The sequence below is a fragment of the Canis lupus genome, chromosome 17 (genome assembly GCF_011100685.1).
Source record: "Canis lupus familiaris isolate Mischka breed German Shepherd chromosome 17, alternate assembly UU_Cfam_GSD_1.0, whole genome shotgun sequence".
NCBI classification, from domain to species: Eukaryota; Metazoa; Chordata; class Mammalia; order Carnivora; family Canidae; genus Canis; species Canis lupus.
Window position 1 is genome coordinate 44,261,948 of NC_049238.1, and position 20,747 is coordinate 44,282,694.

At 43.4% G+C, this 20,747-nt stretch overlaps 2 protein-coding genes across 12 annotated transcripts in view; one reads left to right on the top strand and one right to left on the bottom strand.

Annotated features, from left to right (window-relative positions):
• Positions 1 to 20,747, bottom strand: part of CTNNA2 (catenin alpha 2) — a 1,087,950-nt gene that overhangs the window by 354,536 nt on the left and 712,667 nt on the right. The window lies entirely within an intron of this gene.
• On the top strand, positions 7,278 to 10,193 carry LRRTM1 (leucine rich repeat transmembrane neuronal 1). Of its 5 annotated transcripts, none has more exons than XM_038561611.1 (2): positions 7,278 to 7,846; positions 8,164 to 10,193. In XM_038561611.1, the coding sequence occupies exons 1-2, from the start codon at positions 7,816 to 7,818 to the stop codon at positions 9,753 to 9,755; spliced, it is 1,623 nt and encodes a 540-aa protein (XP_038417539.1). In that variant the 5' UTR covers positions 7,278 to 7,815; the 3' UTR covers positions 9,756 to 10,193. The 5 variants fall into 5 exon arrangements, with proteins under 5 accessions (XP_038417539.1, XP_038417543.1, XP_038417541.1 ...); XM_038561615.1 differs by having other exon boundaries at positions 7,278 to 7,842; XM_038561613.1 differs by having other exon boundaries at positions 7,279 to 7,846; positions 8,128 to 10,193.

Here is a 20,747-nt window from a genome sequence, read left to right on the forward strand (position 1 = left end):
CTGGGATCAAGTCCCACATCAGGCTCCCTATGGGGAGCCTGCTTCTCTCTCTCCCTATGTTTCTGCCTCTCTCTGTGTGTCTCTCATGAGTAAATAAATAAAATCTTTTTAAAAAGAACTATTGAGGATGAAATGTGTACAACTTTTGAGGAAGACAATTTGGCATTATGTATGGGAAGTCTTTTAAAAGTCCCCACTCTTCAAACACTAATTTTAGAATTAAAATTTAAGGACACTGTTGCCCAAACAAGCAAAGGAATATGTCTTAGTCTATTCAGGCTGTTGATATAACAAACTATTGTAGACCGTGTGGCTTAAATAATGAATATTTATTTCTCACCGTTTGGAGGTTTGGAAGTCTAAAATCAAGATGCGTGCAGATTCGTTTTCTGGGGACAGCCTGCTTCCTAGTTCATAGATAACCTTCTTGCTATCCTCACACAGCACAAGAGGCCAGAGAGCTCTCTGGGGTCTCTCTGATCAGGGCACATGAATCTCATTCATGAGGGCTCCACTCTCATGATCTAATCTCTTCCCACAGGCCCTACCTCCAAATAGCATTACATCTGGGATTCAGTTTCAACATATGAATTTTAGGGCAACACAAACATTCAATCTATAGCAGTATATGCATGAGAATGTTCATCAGGGCCATATGCTAATAGCTAAAAAAAAAACAAGTAACTGATAAACAAGAGGATATGGATAACATAAATAAAATATAATGTCTTATAGCTATTGAAGATGTTCCTACTGATATGCATTCTTTTTTTTTAAGATTTATTTATTTTTTTATTCATGATAGACATAGATCGAGAGAGAGAGGCAGAGACACAGGAGGAAGGAGAAGCAGGCTCCATGCAGGGAGCCCGACGTGGGACTCGATCCCGGGACTCCAGGATCACACCCTGGGCCAAAGGCAGGCGCTAAACCGCTGAGCCACCCAGGGATCCCCTTGATATGCATTCTTGATGTGGAAAAATATCACAAGGAAAAAGCGGTTACAAAGGAATATGTGTAATGTTACCAGATGATTAGGAAATATGTATGAAATAGGCAAATTCTAAAAGATTACATATCCAAAACTTAATAGTTTATTTCTGAGTATTGAAATTTAGGTGACAATCTTCATTTCAATTTTTAGTTTTCCTTGTGAATTTTTTTCGATTTTCATTTTTCTATAATAAAAAGGTAAAACTAAAATGTCCATGAGAAATACATGCAGATTGGCAATAAAAGGAAAACTAAGGAGTTGAGTAGGCTGCAAGATGCCTAAAGCTAGCGCATAGAAGTGTTCAATACTTCTCACTGTACCAATGATAACACCAAACCTTCTTAAGAACCTACTGAGTGCTAGGTATAATAGACACAGACTTCACATTCTATGTATTTGAAATTTAATAGGAAAGAGAACAAGATTGAAAAAGGGATTTTTGTCCAAATTGTCCCAACAGTCATAGGCAATCAATTAGCATTGCTGACCCTTTAATTCTGCAGTTATAAAACTAGAGAATTGGTGATCCCTAGGTTCCTTTTTCAGGCTAGAATTTGTGAGTGCTTCAACAGACTGTTTCTCAAAATTTAATTTTAACCTATAGCTAATGGTAAAACACAGATGTGATTCAGTGGGCCTAGGGAGACACCTGATTCTATCCATCTAACATGCTCTAAGGTTGTGAGTCCCAGGCTTTCACTTTTGAGCTGCAAGACACTAATATACATGATTTCACCAAATTTTCCCAAGACTTCTTTGAAATAGTCATCTTTTATCCTATTTCACTGATAATGGAGTGATGTGTATAGGATCAAACGGGTAGAAAGTGGCAAAGCAGGGACTCCAAGCAAAATCTTTTTTTTCTTTTTTTTTAGTATGGTCTTCAAGATCTTTAATGTCCCATTTGGTTCTAAAATGCTATAGTTAGAAATTACTGCCACATTCCTATAGAGGGAACAGGACCCAGCATAGGACTGGTAAAGACAAGCTGCTAATGGAGTTCAGAAGAATTAAAGATCACTTCACATGGGAATCTGTTAAGAACTCATAGAAGAAATGTCATGTCAACCTTGAAGGATGGCTAGAATGAAGTTAGGCAGAGATTGAGAGAGGATATAGCAGTTAGGTATAATAGGACATGATCAGAGCATCTGGCAGTGAAGAGGGAACGTGCAAAGGACTCTACATAACAGAACAGGCCTCTTGAACTAAGACAGGTATTTATTACAAAAGTCAAAGATTACTCTAAGGTGTTGGATCTTGGAGACTAAAAGAATATAGCAAACTTCAAATTTTCAGTATGGCATTGGAAGTCATTTACCAGCTTCCTTCCTCTTCCCAACACAGAGGTTCCACTTGTTTTTGTTTGCCTTCTTCCCCACCACACACCCTCTCTGCCCCTCTACCAAGAAATTGAGCCACTCCATAAGATTGAAGCATTCGAGTTCCCATACTTGCACTTTTGCCTTTATGATGCCCAATCCCTCCTGTCAGTGCACCTATATCTTAAGTCCAGAAAGTCCTTCATAAGCTTTACTTCCATCAGTGAAGTCTTTAAGCATGGTCTCATTTGATTCCTCAGTTCTTCTCATTTGTATGTTCTATAGACATTTACTCTAAAGCATGGTGCAATATACAGATATTACTGGCAAAGTCCCTCAGCATCTGCTTCTCCTTCCTACCTAAAGTTCCTGGAGAAAGTGCAGACTCAATTGGGAGCCACCAGCCACATGTGGTTGTGAGTACTTAAAATATGGCTGGCCCAAAGTCAGATAACTTAAAATAATCCACACCAGATTTCAAAAAACATTAAATACCTCATTATTATTTTTAATTGGTTACATTTTGAAATGGTAATTTTTTTTTAAGATTTTTTTAAATTTATTCATTCATGAGAGACACACAAAGAGAGAGGCAGAGACACAGGCATGGAGACACAAGCAGGCTCCATGCAGGGAGCCCGACGTGGGACTTGATCCTGGGTCTCCAGGATCACGCCCTGGGCTGAAGGCGATGCTAAACCGCTGAGCCCCCCGGGCTGCTGAAATGGTAATATTTTAGCTATATTGGGCAAAATAAAAAAAAAAAATCTATAATTGAAAGGAAAAAAAAAAGTTCCTGGAGGAAAGCACTGAGTCACTGCATTTCTTGGGTTTATCCCATACTCACATCATGCACTGAACATGATAGGTACCTCCTCAATGCTATCTGTACTATCACCAAGTTTTAAGAGGAAGACAAAATTTGATAAGAAAAAAATTATCTCCCTCCTTAATTTGTTTTTCCTAAGTAGAACTCCTGAGAGAAGCCTCAGGGCCCTCATCTTTGGCCCCACATGCATCTTCAGAGGCATTCTGGAAAGTGCCAGCTGTACACTGTATACCCACAGAAACAACAGTTAATTCTCCCCTTCTGAAATTGTGACTCCCACCCTTCTCCCCTTCATCTAAATGTTTCCTTTTAAAGAAAGCCATGGTTCACTGCTACTGAAAATTAAAGACAACAGCATAAAGATCAAGGTCCAAGCTGGTGCAGCCCATGACAGAACATTAAAATCACCACTGAAATTTCTCTTTCCTTGAATACCACCAAAGACTACTAATGGAAAGCCAATCCCCAGAACGCAAGCTCATCTCGGATGTTCTTCACTTGCACTTCTTGGTTCACAAACTATTTTGACTACGTGAAACAATTGGAGGTGAACTTCAGTTGAGATAAGATGGGAAAGACCTATCCCTTCAAAACTGTATGTGACTACCCTCCCACTCTCCCCCTCCCCATCACAGCATGAAGTACCAAGAAAATGCAGGAGTGTTTGTTATGCAAAGGTTAACTTGTAAGGTTTAGAAGAGGAGAAATTAATCACCTCTTCCTCCTCCAAGCTATACTCTGGCCTCTCCAGTGGTCTCTAGTTTGCTCTTCTACTTCTTCTTAATTCCAGCTTCTGTTTTGCAATCAGATTGCGCCCCAAAGTTTCCTTCCATTTTCTGAATCCACATTTTCAAGATTCTTATCCTTTCTTAACTTCAGTTCCCAATCACGTGTTGGTGTGATGGTTTGGGGTGGATTTCCTGATCCCTGACTACTGTATTGCAGTGGTTCAGCAAGACAGGCATAAGCTCATTCCCCATACAAACATGGAAAATGTTGAGGGTATTTTCAGAGCATATAAAGTATCTCTCATCAGCATCTAACACTGAAGAGGACACCAAGAGAAATCTGGGATTAGCCCAGAAGGAGAGACTGACCAAGTATACACAATAGCCATATTGCAACCTGAATCAGATGCTCTCACAAGACAGGTAAAGGGATATAAAAGATCAAACATGAGAAAAGAGAGAAAACTTTATGTGAGTTCTTTTCATTTCTACTTTTTAGTATGTTGGACCCTGAGAAGCATGAAATTAAAACTCGTGAAAAACAGCCTATCTCAACTTGCTGTGGTGACTCAAAAGTTGTCGTTTCTCAACTCAACTTTGCTGAAACACTTGATTCATGTTGTTCTTATTTAACCTAATTTGCATTGATTTAATCAGTGCTGGTATGCTTTAAATACATAATAAATTGGGATTCTGCAACTTAGATGACTTAGAATAGCTAAATTTCAATAAAGCTCATTTCAATCTGTTAATGTATACAGTTCTGCCAAGGGGTTTAAAAGCGTAGAAAAGATGCAAACTTGCCACATTAGAGGTGGGAAAGGTTTAAAGATACCATCCAGATGAAATGATTTGCAGGATAATAATGTGAAAAGCAATATATATATATATATATATATATATATATATATATATATATATATCTTAATTACAACCTAGACACATCTTCTACATTTTGAGTAGCATACTTAGAAGAAAACTCACATATAAATGCAGTGAATTTAATTTTATTCTCTTTCCTCCTTGCCAACACTCAACTCTTTTCTGCCTCTCTGTACCAGCTCTACAAATCAAGTGACATCCAAAGTGGGACCTCTTCTTGCCCATTTGGCAGGCTTCATCACCACTTTGCCAAGCCGCCTGCATTAGGAGGATTTTCTTCCTAGCAGCCATGGGGATTGGGTGGCTTATACTCACAGTGCTTGCTGAATGGTTGGCCAATGTTTACTCCTGCCTGCCCCCGCCTCCCCCACCACCCTTTAGAGTTTATGGCTCAATCAGCCAGCCTGCTGTCAGGAATAATTGTGTTGGCAAGAGGTGAAAACACTTGATGGTGAAATTGTTTGTCTGTTAAAGTGTTCTGCAGCACCTTGCAGGTGCCAGGATGAAAACTGCAGGTGCCCAGTCCAGAGTCAGGTAGGAGTCTAGAGTGAGAAAGAGGCAACCATCCAGAATGGCAAGGGAAGAACACTGCTTTGGTGTGGGACAGAAAACAAAACAACAACAACAACAACAACAAAACAACTGTGGGTAATGAGCTGTGAGACCCTGGGTAAAGGCCTGATGTCTCTGTGCCTCAGTTTCATCATATGCAAAATTAAGGGGCTTGATTGTCTAATGTCTCTTCTAGCCCCTAATATGACATGTGCTGTCTAGAACATCTCAGATTTGTTTTCCTTCCAATTAAATAATACATCTCGGAGATAAATAACCAGAGGAGAGCTTGGATGAATATAAAATGTAATGATACATGCTCCTGTTCATATGACTTTTCCTGAGAAGTGCCACCAGTGTTTGGTGACTTGGATTCCACTGGCTCATGCCTTCAGCTTGGATGCTAAGGACCAACCCAGTTACTTGTCCAAAGTCAATCCAGCTTGAGAGCTTTGGTAATCTACCGCATTCTTATCAAAGCGAGAACCACTGTAGATAACGCCCACTTACTTTCAATTCTGAGAGACAGAAATGTTGAGAATTAAAAGAGAGGAGCTAGAGATTCACATCTGATTCCTCCTATCACCTCCTTGGGCATCTCTGTCAAGAAGCAAGGCTTGCCCACACTCACTTCCAGAAGGATTTCCTTCTGCCATCTCTGAGGACCTTTTTTTTCTTTTTTCTTTCTTTCTTTTCTTTTCTTTTCCTTCCTTCCTTCCTTCCTTCCTTCCTTCCTTCCTTCCTTCCTTTCTTCTTTCTTTCTTTCTTTCTTTCTTTCTTTCTTTCTTTCTTTTCTTTTCTTTTCTTTTCTTTTTTCTTTTCTTTATTTTTTTTAAACAAATGACCAACAGGTTCCAATAGCCATACAGACCCTCTCCAAGCTGGTTGGGTGGAACGAGAGAGAGAGAGAGAGAGAGAGAGAGAGAGAGAGAGAGAGCGCTCATTATCAGAACCCCATCTATAGATGATTGTGAATGGAAATAATCAGGCAGAGACTTCTCTTCATACTTAGAAGACATAATTTAGTAACAGTCTCAAAGTTTAATTAGGGTTAGGTGTATGAAGGGGGGTAGGCTTCATTACGGTTTAAACTACCCCTTCTCTGCTTATTCTCTTGCATATTCTCCTAGAGCGTACTGCAGGGTGCTGTAATCACCATGTGCAGTATGCTGGGGTCAGCCCCTCCTGGGTGTCATACAGCAGAATCTTATCTTTAATCCACCTGGGACCCTTAAAGACATCTAGTGGGAATGGTCAAGTCCCCGCAGGATCTCAGGCAAGACTCCCTGCACACGGGCATATGTTTCTGCCACACTGGGTCTCATGCCACCAAATCGGGAATGCTTTCCCAACCCACTGGGTTGAGAAACCATCTCCCCATCTACCACTAAAAAGTGCTGGCTGACTGCAGGACTCCAGTGCCTGTGAGGAAAGGGGGAAAAAAAAAAAAAAAAAACCTTCGGCAAGCCCCCACAATCATTGCTTTACTCTATCTTCTCTCAAGTTGCTTTTCTAAAGCAAAGGACCAAATGTTGATTTCTCTACAGATTCCTACGTGTCTCTTACACGTAGACAGCTTTAGAGGGGGAGGGGGAAGGTCCCCAAAAGGAAAAAGGGGGGGGGGGAGGGGGAAGAGAACAGAATCTTTCAGTTTCCTGCTTGGAAATATCTTGTCGTTGATGATGCTAGCCTACATCTCCATCCCCTCTCCCCCCACCCCCGCCCTCCTTTTTTTTTTTTTTTTTTTTTTTTTGAAATATGGGCAAAAAAGCTGAAAGCGTTTTCCGTTTCATCAAAGAACATATATTACTTTAGTGGCTCGGTAAAATGTTGGTTTTATGCCCACCCCTTTTCAATCTGCCCATGTCTGAGGTGCTCCGGGAAGACGCACAATCGTGAGCAGCTTACGACACTCAGTGAGCAGTAGGTGCCTGTGCAAGCTCGCGCCGCACACAGCCTGGCGGAGGGAAGGAGCCCGGGCGTCGCTCCCCGCTCCCGGCTCCGGCTCCCCGCGCCCCGCGCCCCGCGCCGCCCGCAAAGCATGAGCGAGCCCGCTCCCCGCAGCCGCCCCGGGCGCGAATGGCAGGCGGTCTCCGCGGAGTGAAAGGGGGCGCCGGGCAGTGGTCCTTTCCAATGACGGACATTAACCAGACTGTCAGATCCAGGGGAGTCGTGAGCCCCGACTTTGGAGTTTTTTTTTTTGTTTTTTTTTGTTTTTTTGTTTTTTTTTCACCCCCCCCCCCCGCAACGTCACAGTCCGAGCTGCAGAGGGAAAGGACAGCGGCAGGAAGGCGAAGCCCGGCGCCGGCACGTAGTTGGGAAACTTGCTGGTCCTAGAAGTCGCCTCCCCGCCTCGCCAGCCGCCCTTGCAGCCCAGAGCCGAGCAGCAAAGTGAGACATTGTGCGCCTGCCAGATCCGCCGGCCGCGGACCGGGGCTGCCTCGGAAACACAGAGGGGTCTTCTCTCGCCCTGCATATAATTAGCCTGCACACAAAGGGAGCAGCTGAATGGAGGTTGTCACTCTCTGGAAAAGGGTGGGTAAGACACTTTTTAATTAAATTCTTTCCCGAAGATTTTTTTTTTTTTCCTCCTCCCTTTTCTTTGCTGCAGCATCTAACATGGACCAAATCACCATCTCTTTGATCTTTCCGTGGCTGTGAACTTTCTAATGCTGCCCAGCTTTCTGCATGCTTAGAGGTGAACGTGTGGCTCTGGGGAGGGGAAGGGGGGGGTCCTTCTTTATTTCAATATATTTATTTGATTTCGCCCTTTTCTTCCCCCTCCCCCGCTCCCCTCCCTCGGAATAAAATATGATGTAGATTTCTGACCGAGCGCTTCCAATGGACATTCTCCAGCCTCTCTGGAAAGATTCTCGCTAATGGATTTCCTGCTGCTCGGTCTCTGTCTATACTGGCTGCTGAGGAGGCCCTCGGGGGTGGTCTTGTGTCTGCTGGGGGCCTGCTTTCAGATGCTGCCCGCCGCCCCCAGCGGGTGCCCGCAGCTGTGCCGGTGCGAGGGGCGGCTGCTGTACTGCGAGGCGCTCAACCTCACCGAGGCGCCCCACAACCTGTCCGGCCTGCTGGGCTTGTCCCTGCGCTACAACAGCCTCTCGGAGCTGCGCGCCGGCCAGTTCACGGGGTTAATGCAGCTCACGTGGCTCTATCTGGATCACAATCACATCTGCTCGGTGCAGGGGGACGCCTTTCAGAAACTGCGCCGAGTTAAGGAACTCACACTGAGTTCCAACCAGATCACCCAACTGGCCAACACCACCTTCCGCCCCATGCCCAACCTGCGCAGCGTGGACCTCTCGTACAACAAGCTGCAGGCGCTGGCGCCCGACCTCTTCCACGGGCTGCGGAAGCTCACCACGCTGCACATGCGGTCCAACGCTATCCAGTTCGTGCCGGTGCGCATCTTCCAGGACTGCCGCAGCCTCAAGTTTCTTGACATCGGATACAATCAGCTCAAGAGTCTGGCGCGCAACTCTTTCGCCGGCTTGTTCAAGCTCACCGAGCTGCACCTGGAGCACAACGACTTGGTCAAGGTGAACTTCGCCCACTTCCCGCGCCTCATCTCCCTGCACTCCCTCTGCCTGAAGAGGAACAAGGTGGCCATCGTGGTTAGCTCGCTGGACTGGGTTTGGAACCTGGAGAAAATGGACCTGTCGGGCAACGAGATCGAGTACATGGAGCCCCATGTGTTCGAGACCGTGCCGCACCTGCAGTCCCTGCAGCTGGACTCCAACCGCCTCACCTACATCGAGCCCCGGATCCTCAACTCCTGGAAGTCGCTGACGAGCATCACCCTGGCCGGGAACCTATGGGACTGTGGGCGCAACGTGTGCGCCCTGGCCTCCTGGCTCAGCAGCTTCCAGGGGCGCTACGACGGCAACTTGCAGTGCGCCAGCCCGGAGTACGCGCAGGGCGAGGACGTCCTAGACGCCGTCTACGCCTTCCACCTGTGCGAGGATGGGGCCGAGCCCACCAGCGGCCACCTGCTCTCAGCAGTCACCAACCACAGTGACCTGGGGCTCCCGGCCAGCCTGGCCACCACGCTCGCTGACGGCAGGGAGGGGCAGCTCGACGGCACGCACGAGCCGGCCACTGTTGCCCTCCCCGGTGGCGAGCACGCCGAGAACGCCGTGCAGATCCACAAGGTGGTCACAGGCACCATGGCCCTCATCTTCTCGTTCCTCATCGTGGTCCTGGTGCTCTATGTCTCCTGGAAGTGCTTCCCAGCCAGCCTCAGGCAGCTCAGACAGTGCTTTGTCACGCAGCGCAGGAAGCAAAAGCAGAAACAGACCATGCATCAGATGGCTGCCATGTCTGCCCAGGAATACTACGTTGATTACAAACCGAACCACATTGAGGGAGCCCTGGTGATCATCAACGAGTATGGATCCTGTACCTGCCACCAGCAGCCCGCCAGGGAATGCGAGGTGTGATTGTCCCAGCGGCTCTCAACCCGCGCGCTACCAAATACGCCTGGGCAGCTGGGGCGGCCGGCCAGCGCCAGGCTGGGGGCTCCTTGTCTGTGCTCTGATATGCTCCTTGACTGAAACTGTAAGGGGTTATCTCCCAGAGACTTGACATTTTAGCTTTATTGTGTCTTAAAAACAAAAACGAAATAAAACACAACAAAAACCCCGCCCCACAACCTTCAGGACAGTCTATCTTAAATTTCATATGAGAACTCCTTCCTTCCTTTGAAGATCTGTCCATATTCAGGAATCTGAGAGTGTAAAAAGGTACCAATCATTGATTTTTTTTTTTTTTTGTAAACTAAAATGTTTAAAATAAAATAGCATTTACAGTTTTTACAGACTGGTGTAACCTAAATGAATTGTTACCTGTGTTAAAAGAGAAGCAACAGTTAAAATGTCCTTCCCTGTGTGTGTGTGTATTGAGGGGTGGGGGTGGGGGGAGCGGCAGGGAGGGTGCAGCGGCCAGGGAAAATCCAGAAATTCAGGAGCAGGAGCAGAGTAGTCAGGCTCAATTTGAAATATTGAGAAGGACAAATAAAGCTCATCAGGTTGATTTATCCCCCACATGACTAAAGATGGGGGGGAGGCATGACCTTTCATATTATTTTCGGTGGGGAGTGGAGTACAATCACTTTAACGCAAGTGAAAGGGGGACTGAGGACTGAGCATCGCTGCCTAGCCTTTAAGGCAGAGATCATTACAAATAGCTTTTGAAAGGCAGTGTCAGACAATTTGTCCTATGAACAAGAAACATTTTTGTACTTAATACAACCATCTTTCAAATCAATTCAAAATCTCACTCCCAAATGCCAATGGCTCATAATTCTCTTATGCCTTTGATTCACCAGAGTTGGTAGCATTTGTGCCCTTTTCCGTACTCTCCCAAGTGAGAGACCCTCAGCTCCTGTTCACCAAGATCTGTCTGAGGCAAAGAAGGGGAATAAGGCAGACTCCAAATGTTGGCAGATGAAAGCTGTGCTTTCTGGAGCACATTGCAAAGACTGCAGCATGGTTAGGCTCTCAGCAGTGATAGCACACTCCTAGTTACTATGGGGAACAGTGAGAAAAATCCTGCTTTAGGTTGAATGCCTACTGGGTGATGACTCACAGCAGGAGACTTTAGGGGCAGACTTGGTACGGAAGCGATGGGTGGGATAGGGGAAGATCACCATTTGATCTTGTGTTCAAGTATTAACTGAGATGGGAGTGATTTGTTAGCCTGGAACAGAAGAGCTGCCTCTTTTCAGACTGCCCTTTTGTGTAAGGCCTGCTTTCCCTGTGTTGTTTTACCTTTTTCTGTGTTGGGATCAATGATTCCTTCTTCCAACCCTTCACAGGTTTCCAGGTCTATCATTGAGATTTAGGTTGTTTACTGAACTAAATTCAAGAGTAGTAGCAGTTGGTGGGTGCGGGGAAGGGAAAGAGGGAGGAGGACTGTGTGTTGGATGGGAGGGGTCTTTCACTTGCTAACACTTTAAGCAAATGTATGATGGAAATAAATGAAGATGGAGAGCAGATGGTGAATACTGAACGAATACCCATGCCCAGAGTCTTTTTCAAACTCAGGTGCTCACCTCTCTGCAAGATCCTACAGCCTGGCATCTTTCATTTTTTCTTTTTCTCTTCTTTTCTTTTCTTTTTTCTTTTTTTTTTTAAAGAAGGATATCCAAATAGTAAGGAGAGGGAAGGGGAAAACACACTCAACCACCATCACCCAAATGCAAATGCCTCTAGCCACCTACCTGAAGAGGCAAAATCAGCTGTCTGAAATGCAGAAAGTCATCACCAGGAGGTTTACTTAAGCTGAGGATTGGTGGTAGATTTCTCTACTACCTATGGAGAAGTCCATTTACCTAATAATACTGCACATAAGGGGCCCTTTCAAGAGAAATACTCTGCAAATGTCTCTAAGGTCTTAAACCTTGGGAGTAGAGTTTAACATCTCTCTCTCTCTCTCTCTGTCTCTGTCTCTCTCTCTCTCTCTCTCTCTCACACACACACACACACACACACCCTAGCTCATTCTTTCAGACCAGAAAATTTCATCTTCTTTGTTTCTAATTAAAATAATGACATTATGACATACACCATGCTCCTATCATCTATTTAGGTGAAAAGAAAGGTGCTTTATTTGATAACTTTGAGGAGAAGGTTTTGGATTCAGCCTATGCATGACAATTTGGGGCTGCCGTTTTAAATAGCATATCCCTTGAGGTAGGGGTAGTAGGGAAAAGGTTCGCTTAGGGGTGTTCGATCTGTAATTAAACTCCGATAAAGAGACCTCTTCTAGAAGACAATATACCCTTTTTGGGGAAAAAAAAAATCCCAAATTGTGGCAATTGAAGGAGAGTTCCTTGGATTCCATTGATTTAATCTCATAGGAAGGCTACTGGAATCCAGTGCCAAAAGCTACTTCTGGCTTGGTGCATTAAGGACTGTGTTGGTGTGCTTATAGGGAAAGCTTCCAGAAGCAAATCCTTTCTGGCAGACATCAGAATCACAGCTCCCCCTTGCCCCCTAGAAATATAGATACTGGAGACTGTAGAGTTTTATCTCTTATACCAAAGACTTTTTTTTTCTTCCATTCTTTCACATTTTTCAATGTGATCATGAGAAAAAGAGAAAGAATAATTGTGCTTTATTTTATGCTGCTGGCAACCCCCCTCCCATGACTAAATATCACATATGCAGAACTCAAGTCCATGTAAACCTGATGAAAGATCATTGTAAAGAGAAATCTGCAATCTGGTAATTGGAGAGCAAATGTTGGCCATAGAAAACTGTATTCTTACTTGGTATGTCTGTACATCTTTGCATTGTGTGTCTTTGTAGCAAATCTGTTTTCTACACAAACAAGAATGCAGCTCACCCATTTTATGTTCATGCACCTCTTGCTTTGGGGAAAGTGGGGAAGGGGAGAGGCAAGAGTAAGGGATATCAGTAGTTTTAACTGAGGTTGCGTGACACTTGAAATCTTTTCTTTCACAAATTAATTAATCTTTAAGCTTCAAGAAACTTACTCTGACCACTCTAAGCAAACTATTGAGCATTTAAAAGAATCTAATTTTTAAAGGTGTAGCACCTTTGTTATGTGTTCTTCCCACAGAGGGTGCAAATATCGCTATCCTGTGTTCTCTGAAAAGAATTTAAGGCCACAATTCACGTCTCTTCCTGGGCACTGTGATGGATTAACCCCCTATTTGCAGTTCCTTCCCAGATGATTAAAGTTCAGCCATGGTATAGAGGTTTTTCGAATATTTATATAGAGAAAAAGTCCTTTTCTGATGACAAATGACACTCTCACACCAGTCTTAGCCCTGGTAGTTTTTTAGGTTGTGCCAGAAGGAGCAGGTTAAAGAATACCCATCCTTTGGCCTTCACTTAGAGAAAAAGCAGCCCCTGCTCCTCAGACTTCAGCCATGATGGTTGAGAACGCCTGTCCCAAGCATAGCTGCACTCCCAAGACTGCAGGTTGCCATCACAAAGATTATTCCAGTAAAAGGAAACCTTTTTTAAAATCCATTTTTTTTATATTCTCCCAAGCTCCTCAAAGTATCAAACTGCCTTACCTTTTCTTCCTGCCTGCAGGAAGGCAGACATTTGGTCTGACCTGGCCTCAACAACACATTTTTGAGTATATGTAAGTAATTAGGGGGGCAAATGCCATTTGTGATTCCTCTCCAGTTTCATAAGCAACTGCACACAGATCACTGGAGGGCTCAGGGGCTGCCTGTGTTTTTGGGTTACGTTAATAGACTTGTCATCAAGTTTGGTACCTACTCTATCTGGCAGAGTCACATGGAAGGGGACCTCGGTGGGTCACACATTCTGGTAGAATAAAAGACATTGGATATTTCTCTCACAGAGAGCATTATTAAAAGACCAGAATTTGTATATTTTTTTGGAGAATGGGTGTTACAATGTTTCAGGGTAGTCAAAATATGCATCAATTATCTTCTCTAGATAGGTGGTTATGTTGGTTGATTTGGGTTTTGTCATTGATGACAAATAACAAGGAGTTAGCTGGAATATGACTATTAAAAAGGCACCTGGAATATATTTTCAGAGAGGTTTAGGGACACACACACATTTTACATACATAACACAGATAAAACCATACACACATAGGCATATATTTCCATATTCATATAACCTATATAGCCACATACACAATTACATAACCAGTTTCCAGCATTAATTACCCTCCTGATTTCTTCTTCCATCATCAGACTGTTACTCAATAAAGGACCTGTTAAAATCAATCACAATTAAAGTATAAAGGTGGCTGATGGTATTTTCAGGCATTAGTTCATGAGTTGGTAGATACTTTTCAGGCTGGGGGTACTCTTTTGAGCTCCTTGTGCTGTAGGAGAGTGTAAGCCTGCTACCTACTGGTAAGAGCCAGCATGTGGCAATGCATTCTTTTGAGAGTACCCTCCTAACTAATGAGTTCCATCTCAAGGTTAGGAAACATACTTCTCTATAAAAAATATTCTACTCTGATTTTTTTCCCAGGAATCTAAGTGGTAAAATTCCTAACTGGTGACCTGGCACCATCTTCTGGCCTTCCTCAGTAGACCCAGTTTCTGAAAGTCTGGTTTTTTTTGCTCATAAAACTAGAGCCTGGCTACTATATCCTTAAGGTTTAGTCACAGAAATAAATGAGATGGAGGGAATACAATTTATTGAGTATGGGAGCCCTTACCTAGATTTTGATATGTGAGAGATACTAAGAACCTTATTTTTACATGAGGAACCTGAGGTGTAGAGGCGTTCAGTGCTTTGTGTAGTCACCCAGCTAGTAATGGGGAGCACTGGCATTCAGGTCTGGTGGCCTTTTCATTATACCCTATCTCTTGTTTCCTTGAAGGGTTGCTCCCTCCATCCCTCCACCCAGCAGAGCCTAGGACTAGCCTGGGCACAGAGCACATGCTTACATGTTCTTGTTGGATGACATAGGCATAATGTTTGAGTCTAAGAATTTTCATGATAACTTTGCTTGTTCTGGCTTCTGTTAAGTGGGTAACACAGGACTCTGTTAACAGAGGATACTGCTCACAGGCTTCCAGAAGCAGAACTGTCCAGTTAATCATGCAGTCCAACCTCTATCCAGAGGATTTTAGATGCAGAGAGAATAAGGTATAAACATCTATCCACATATTTTTGTTGAGGATTTGTTCACATTTCCTTTTTGGTCATTAGAAGAACTATGTCTCTATGATTGTCAACCAGGGGCAAATCTGCCACCTGCTCAGGAACTGGTAATGTCTGGAAACATTTCTTATTTTCATGCATGGTGGTGGGGCCTCCTGGCGTCTAGTGGGTAGAGGTCATGGATCCTGATAAACATCCTACAGTGCATAAGAAAGACCCCTCACAAATGATAATTTGTTCCAAACTTTGCCAAGAATGCTAAGGTTAAGAATTTCTGCCATGGTATAAAGTAATGAGGTTGTCTAAACCAACATATTGTGCTCCAGCTTTGCTTGGAGTAGCCTTTCTGATGAGTTAAGTTTTGGTTCACCCAGATCTATTCTCTTTTAATCTTTCTCTCTCTTGCCAGAAAACTGAAAGTCTAAATTAAAAACCCTCAGGTTGGTTGCTAATCAGCAAGAGGACCTGTAGTTAGCACATGCTTCTCAGGGAACATATGGCAAAACTTAAATTAACTGGGACGAAACTTGTCAGAACCCTCAATTGACCCACTTTTTCTTAGCAATACCTCATTTAGGAAAGAGGAAAAAAAAATCAAGTTAACAGTGGATATTTACTTAACAAGAAGTAAAATGAGAAACATGATATTCCTTCCAGAAGGTGTTCTGAAGTCTGAACAAATTCAGCTGACCTCCTTGTACTTTCTCCTTCTCTAACCAAGCCTGGAATGTTTCTGAAGTGGGAATGGGTTTCCCTGTAAAAACAAAACAAAATAAAACAAAAACAATGTGCTCTGTCTGGTGAATAGAGTGGGCATATTATTAATCGGGGAAATGATTGCAGACCTTGGAAACAGGATTGTCTAGAGATGCAGGCATCGCAAACTGAAATGCATTTGTCGAGGGGGATGGGCAGGTAAGCAACACAGGTGAATGAAGTTTATAGACATATGACATTATGAGGGAATTGGAGAGTTCACTTAAAAACAAGGCAATTCAGCAATTCACATTTGACTGGCCCTGGTTAATCACAACACTTCTGTAGGCCAGGTCAAGCAACTGCTCTGGAAGTTCAGAGTCCAGAACTCAGGAGACATGCCCTTTAAACCTGGTGCTGTTACTCACATGCCTTGGATTCATCCGGTAATCATCTTACTATGCTAAGCCTCTGTCTCTTTGCCTTGAGGTGGATTCATCCAAGTATTCACTAAGAACCCTTCCAGTTCTGGGCCTCTATGCTACCACATTTCCTAACAATAAAACATGAAACAAATGTGGTTTTCAAGCTAGTATCACTTAGCCAGAAAATTAAAATTCCCCCAAACTCTCATTCCTGAGATATTGATTCATCAGGCTTACCTACATATGAATGAGAATAGGTAGATACAAAGTCACAGAGACAAGGCCTTCAGGGAAGAGATAGGGATGCTGGAAAACAGATGAGAAAGCACAAGCATGTGTAGGTGGGCAAATAGGGTTTTCAGAATGTGCAGTAAGAGATAAAAGGAAATCCTAGCAAGGACTCACTCACACTCACCCACACGTGAGACCACAGGCATAGGGATGTGCTCTAAAGCAGGCGCAATTAAAAAAAAGCTGAAGAATGCCACTGGGTAGGGGTGGGATGGGATGGGGTAAGGGAGGACTACAGAAAAATATTTGTACAGGACTCCTAAAATAACTTACTATATTGTACACAGTTACAGTGAATGTTGGAGCTCAGAGCCCTTTTGTAACATAAGAAGAGGTGGAAGGGGAAAAAAAGAGGGAGGGATGGGATGAAAGTAAAAGACAAGGTGAACAGAGATGGGGGAGAGGTGAGAGGGATAAAGGGAGAGCAAGAGGGAATTACGTTCCTCAAATAAGCATCCTAAGTAGCTGTGATGCACAACTCAACTCCTTAGTCTTTTTAGTCATTTCTTTCTTTATGCTGGTCTACCATGTTGACTATTCTCTTCTTCCTAATGTAATGTTGGGAAAGCATTTCTCCCTTACTTTATGAGAAAAAAATAAGTCATTATCTAGCTGCATCTTCCTTTCTCTTGCTGAGCCAGGTGAAAGCTGCACACTGGAACCACCAGGGAGCTTCAGTGAACATGGATGCCTTGGGTCCCCCCCACCAAGAGATTCTGATATAACCGATCAGGAGTGTGGCTTTGGTGAAATGTTTCAAAGCTTCCCAGGTGATTCTAAAGGTCAGCCAAGGTTGACAAGCACCGAGCTAGAGGGTTACAAGAGTTACAAAAGGTGCAGCTCAGCCATCCACCCCACCCACACGTCTGACTGCAGCTCTTTACACATGGCGGTTGGTGGCTGGGCTGGACAGGGTCAGTGCTAAGCGAGCTGACTCCACCTGGTGGGGGTGATATTAGGAGAAAGATGTGCAAGCACAGACGGGTTTGTAATTTGTCTCTGAGCACTCCATAATTTACAAAGTGCTGTTTACAACTAATTATTTTATTTGCTTTAATACCCCCAGCAATCACACAAGGCAGACACAAACTTGTCCCATTTTTTTTTTTTTAAGACAAGAAGACTCCAATTGGAAGAGGTTAAGTAGATTGCACAATGTCAAGGCTACTGTCAGGCCTGGCCCCCAGAATTGCCTCTTCTAAATTCTGTGTCCTTCCCCCTTCCAATGCTTCCCTTGCCTTCTCTGCTCCAGATATCAAAGTCAGTAAGTCTTCCAGGAAGAGTCCCAGAGAACACATTGCACACATGCTTCTGCACCCTCTCCTTCTCCTACTGGAGTCTGGCAATGACAAGGCTTGGTATCACAGCTGCACCAGTGCCTCTTTGGTGCCCCCACCCCTGCCCCATGCCTGACCTTTTTTTTTTTTTTTTCTTTTTCTTTTTTTTTTTCCTGACCTTTTCTTTTGCCCCAGGAGCCTCTATGATGCGTCAGAGATATCCAAATAGATGCCAATTCTTTCCAAATAACCCAGCACCAAAAATTCCCTTTCCACTTGACCACTGCCATCTATTCCTTTGCTACCAACTCTTTTACCAAGAATGAAAACTAAGTCCCAGTAGAAAAATGATGGATGGATGGTGAAAACTCCATGTGTGTATGTGTGCGTGCACGCACATGTGCACACTTTGGAAAAGGATCTTTGGGGGAAGTAACAAAGAAATTGCTCCCATGCTAGAACTTCCAGTACTGAAGCAGCTGGGTAATGTATATTTGGACATGACATCCTCCCTTGTTCCCCTCAAATGAAACAACACAGACCATCGCTCATGTATAAAACCAGATCTGCCGATAGTTTAAGGGCTTAAAATAAAGCCAGGATAAAGATTGAATCTTGCAGCATACTTTATCTCCTTAAACCACTGATTTCTTTAAAAATCATGTATTACTGGGTGTTCACCATCAGTGTGTTTATCTTCAATGAAGAATTCTTGGTATTGCAAACTACATGTGGCAGGGACCTCTATTTCAGAGATATTGTAGGCAGCCCAGGAGAAAAGTGAGAAGGCTCAGTCAGTGGCAAGTGAGAGCTGCATTATTAGTCTGCCACAGAAGGTCCAAAAAAGTCAAGTTATATACAATTAATTGAACAATGCAACGATGTGTCCTCAAATGGCCAAGGCAATCCTGCCACTTGTCCCTCAGCTGCAGAACAACCATGCACTGTATGACTTTTGTCTCTTTGTCTCTGCTCTCCATGGACTGTGATCACTATTTGTGATAAAATCCATAGTTCCCTGCAACTGAGTCTGTGTGTGTGTGTGTGTGTGTGTGTGTGTGTTGCATGTGTTTTAGTCTAAAAATAATGGTCCTTCTTGGAATTCAGCCTCACTCCTTTGCTTGCCATCCAGGTCATTTTTATCTGAGTTTCTCATATTGATCCTATTTCAAAAATCATAAAGGTACAAAAAAGAAAAGCATAAACATGCTCTAGGGAAAAAAAGAGTCTTCAGAAACCACACTGTAACTGAAATGCAACTAAAGGTAACATATCACTCGGATTTTTAAATTCTAACTATATTGGTCAATTCATTCAATCAAAGTAGCACAAAGTTCCTTGTGTAGAGATTAAGTAAAGATGTGTTAAGTAAACAACAGAACAATTTAACTTAAAGAAGAGGCCTTAGCAACAGGACTGTGCTAAGAATTTAGACCCACCAGACTCACCATGAATGTGTGCAGAAGAGACCTCCACTTCATCCTGTTCCAGGTATGAAAGGCGACCACCACCACCACCTCACCACCCTACAGGAAGTGTTTATTAAATATCATCCTTATTAGGTGCCTGGCAACTTGCTAAATCCTTAACATCTTCTCAGCTAAACCTAGTAGTAAACCTTCACCCCTCCTTGTCCAGAGAAGTACTACTATCCTCATTTTATAGATAGGTAAACTGAGTTTTAGAGAGGTTCATGACTTGCCCAAGGTCACTGACCAGAGCAGGGAGTGTCAAGCACTTGACTCTGGACACAAAATGCTTAGGTTCAAATTCTGGCTTAGTGAGTTTGGCAAATTACTTAACCTTTCTGATCTTCAGTTCCTTTGTCTAGAAAACGGAGATAGGATTGTTATGGGTATTAAGTAAGTTAGTATTGAGAATTAAATGATTTATTCTTTGAAAAGTGCTCAGAACAGTGCCTGGTACATTGGTAGGTGCTAGATAAGCATTGTTTTTTTTGCTTTATGTTCTATTATGTATTTTTAATAAAAGATAAATAAGACAATGTCACATGGCCAGGGTGGACTAATACACCTCAAAGCCATGCAACCCCCTTTTTCTTCTGTAACAAAATGCTACACACACACAAAAAAAATGAATTTTGGATTTGAAAAGATAAGGAGTCAGAAAATGGAGTCTGGAGGCACATGTGCCTTCCTTTATAACTTTGCAACTGGCTCAGGCCTTGGTCTCTGCACTCATGTTTGACTTTGTTCTGGTTGTGAATTGGCTTATCCCTACCACCAAGTCAGGTAGCCCTGGTGAACATACCTACCTCTGCAATATGTGTGTGCATGTGCATACACATCTGTGTACCCATGCAGGTGTGACAACATCTTCCAGTTTCCACAAGGAGGCTGATGGCCAGCGTTGTTCCTAGTAGTCTTTGATGGGACAGTACAATTCATTTCTACATCAGAGCTATTTGCTCTCTGCACTCAATTCCTGACGGTGGAAAGCTACTACACAGCTTGCAACTGCTATCCAGCTCCCAAACTCTTATTTAATACCAGCAATATTAAATCATACTGGCCCCCAGGATACTACGCATACATCTTCAGCTATAACAGATTTGCTGGTGTTTATTTAAAGATGTTTTTTTTTCTCTATGTACTAATAACAGCTACAGTTTGATGTTGCTCAAGCAAAAGTAACAAAAGGAGACATATCTGAAGTGGACCTTCTCTTCTGGGACAGGAGCTCATGTGTCAAGAGGCCTAATGCAAGTTCAGTTTTGATAGTAATTTGCCGCTGGCCCTGGGGCAAGTCTGTGCTACCCGTTCAGGCCTTTCTTTTCTCAATGGTAGTGATGATTTTTTAGCTTTCCTTTTAGTTGTCTCATTTAGTAGGCAAGGGCATGGAGTTAAGGATGGGGGATAGGAAGTAGCAGTAATTGCCGATACCTTCTCCTTTACTGTTGCTTATCAGCAGGTAAAATGGTGAAATCATCAAACTTCCCCCAAGGAAGATTCCACCCTACTTATAGACCTACCCAACACCACTGAGACATGAGGTTTGGTCAGAATTGATACACTATTTTGTTTGTTCCTCGGGAATTTATACTGAGAGGTGACTCTGTTCTAAGCCCCCCGCCTATCCTTGTGTTTAAT

Coding starts and splice junctions, on each gene's coding strand:
- LRRTM1 (XM_038561611.1), top strand. CDS start 7,816: ATGGAGGTTGTCACTCTCTGGAAAAGGGTGG. Junction 7,847..8,163: donor CACTCTCTGGAAAAGGGTGG/GTAAGACACTTT, acceptor GACATTCTCCAG/CCTCTCTGGAAAGATTCTCG.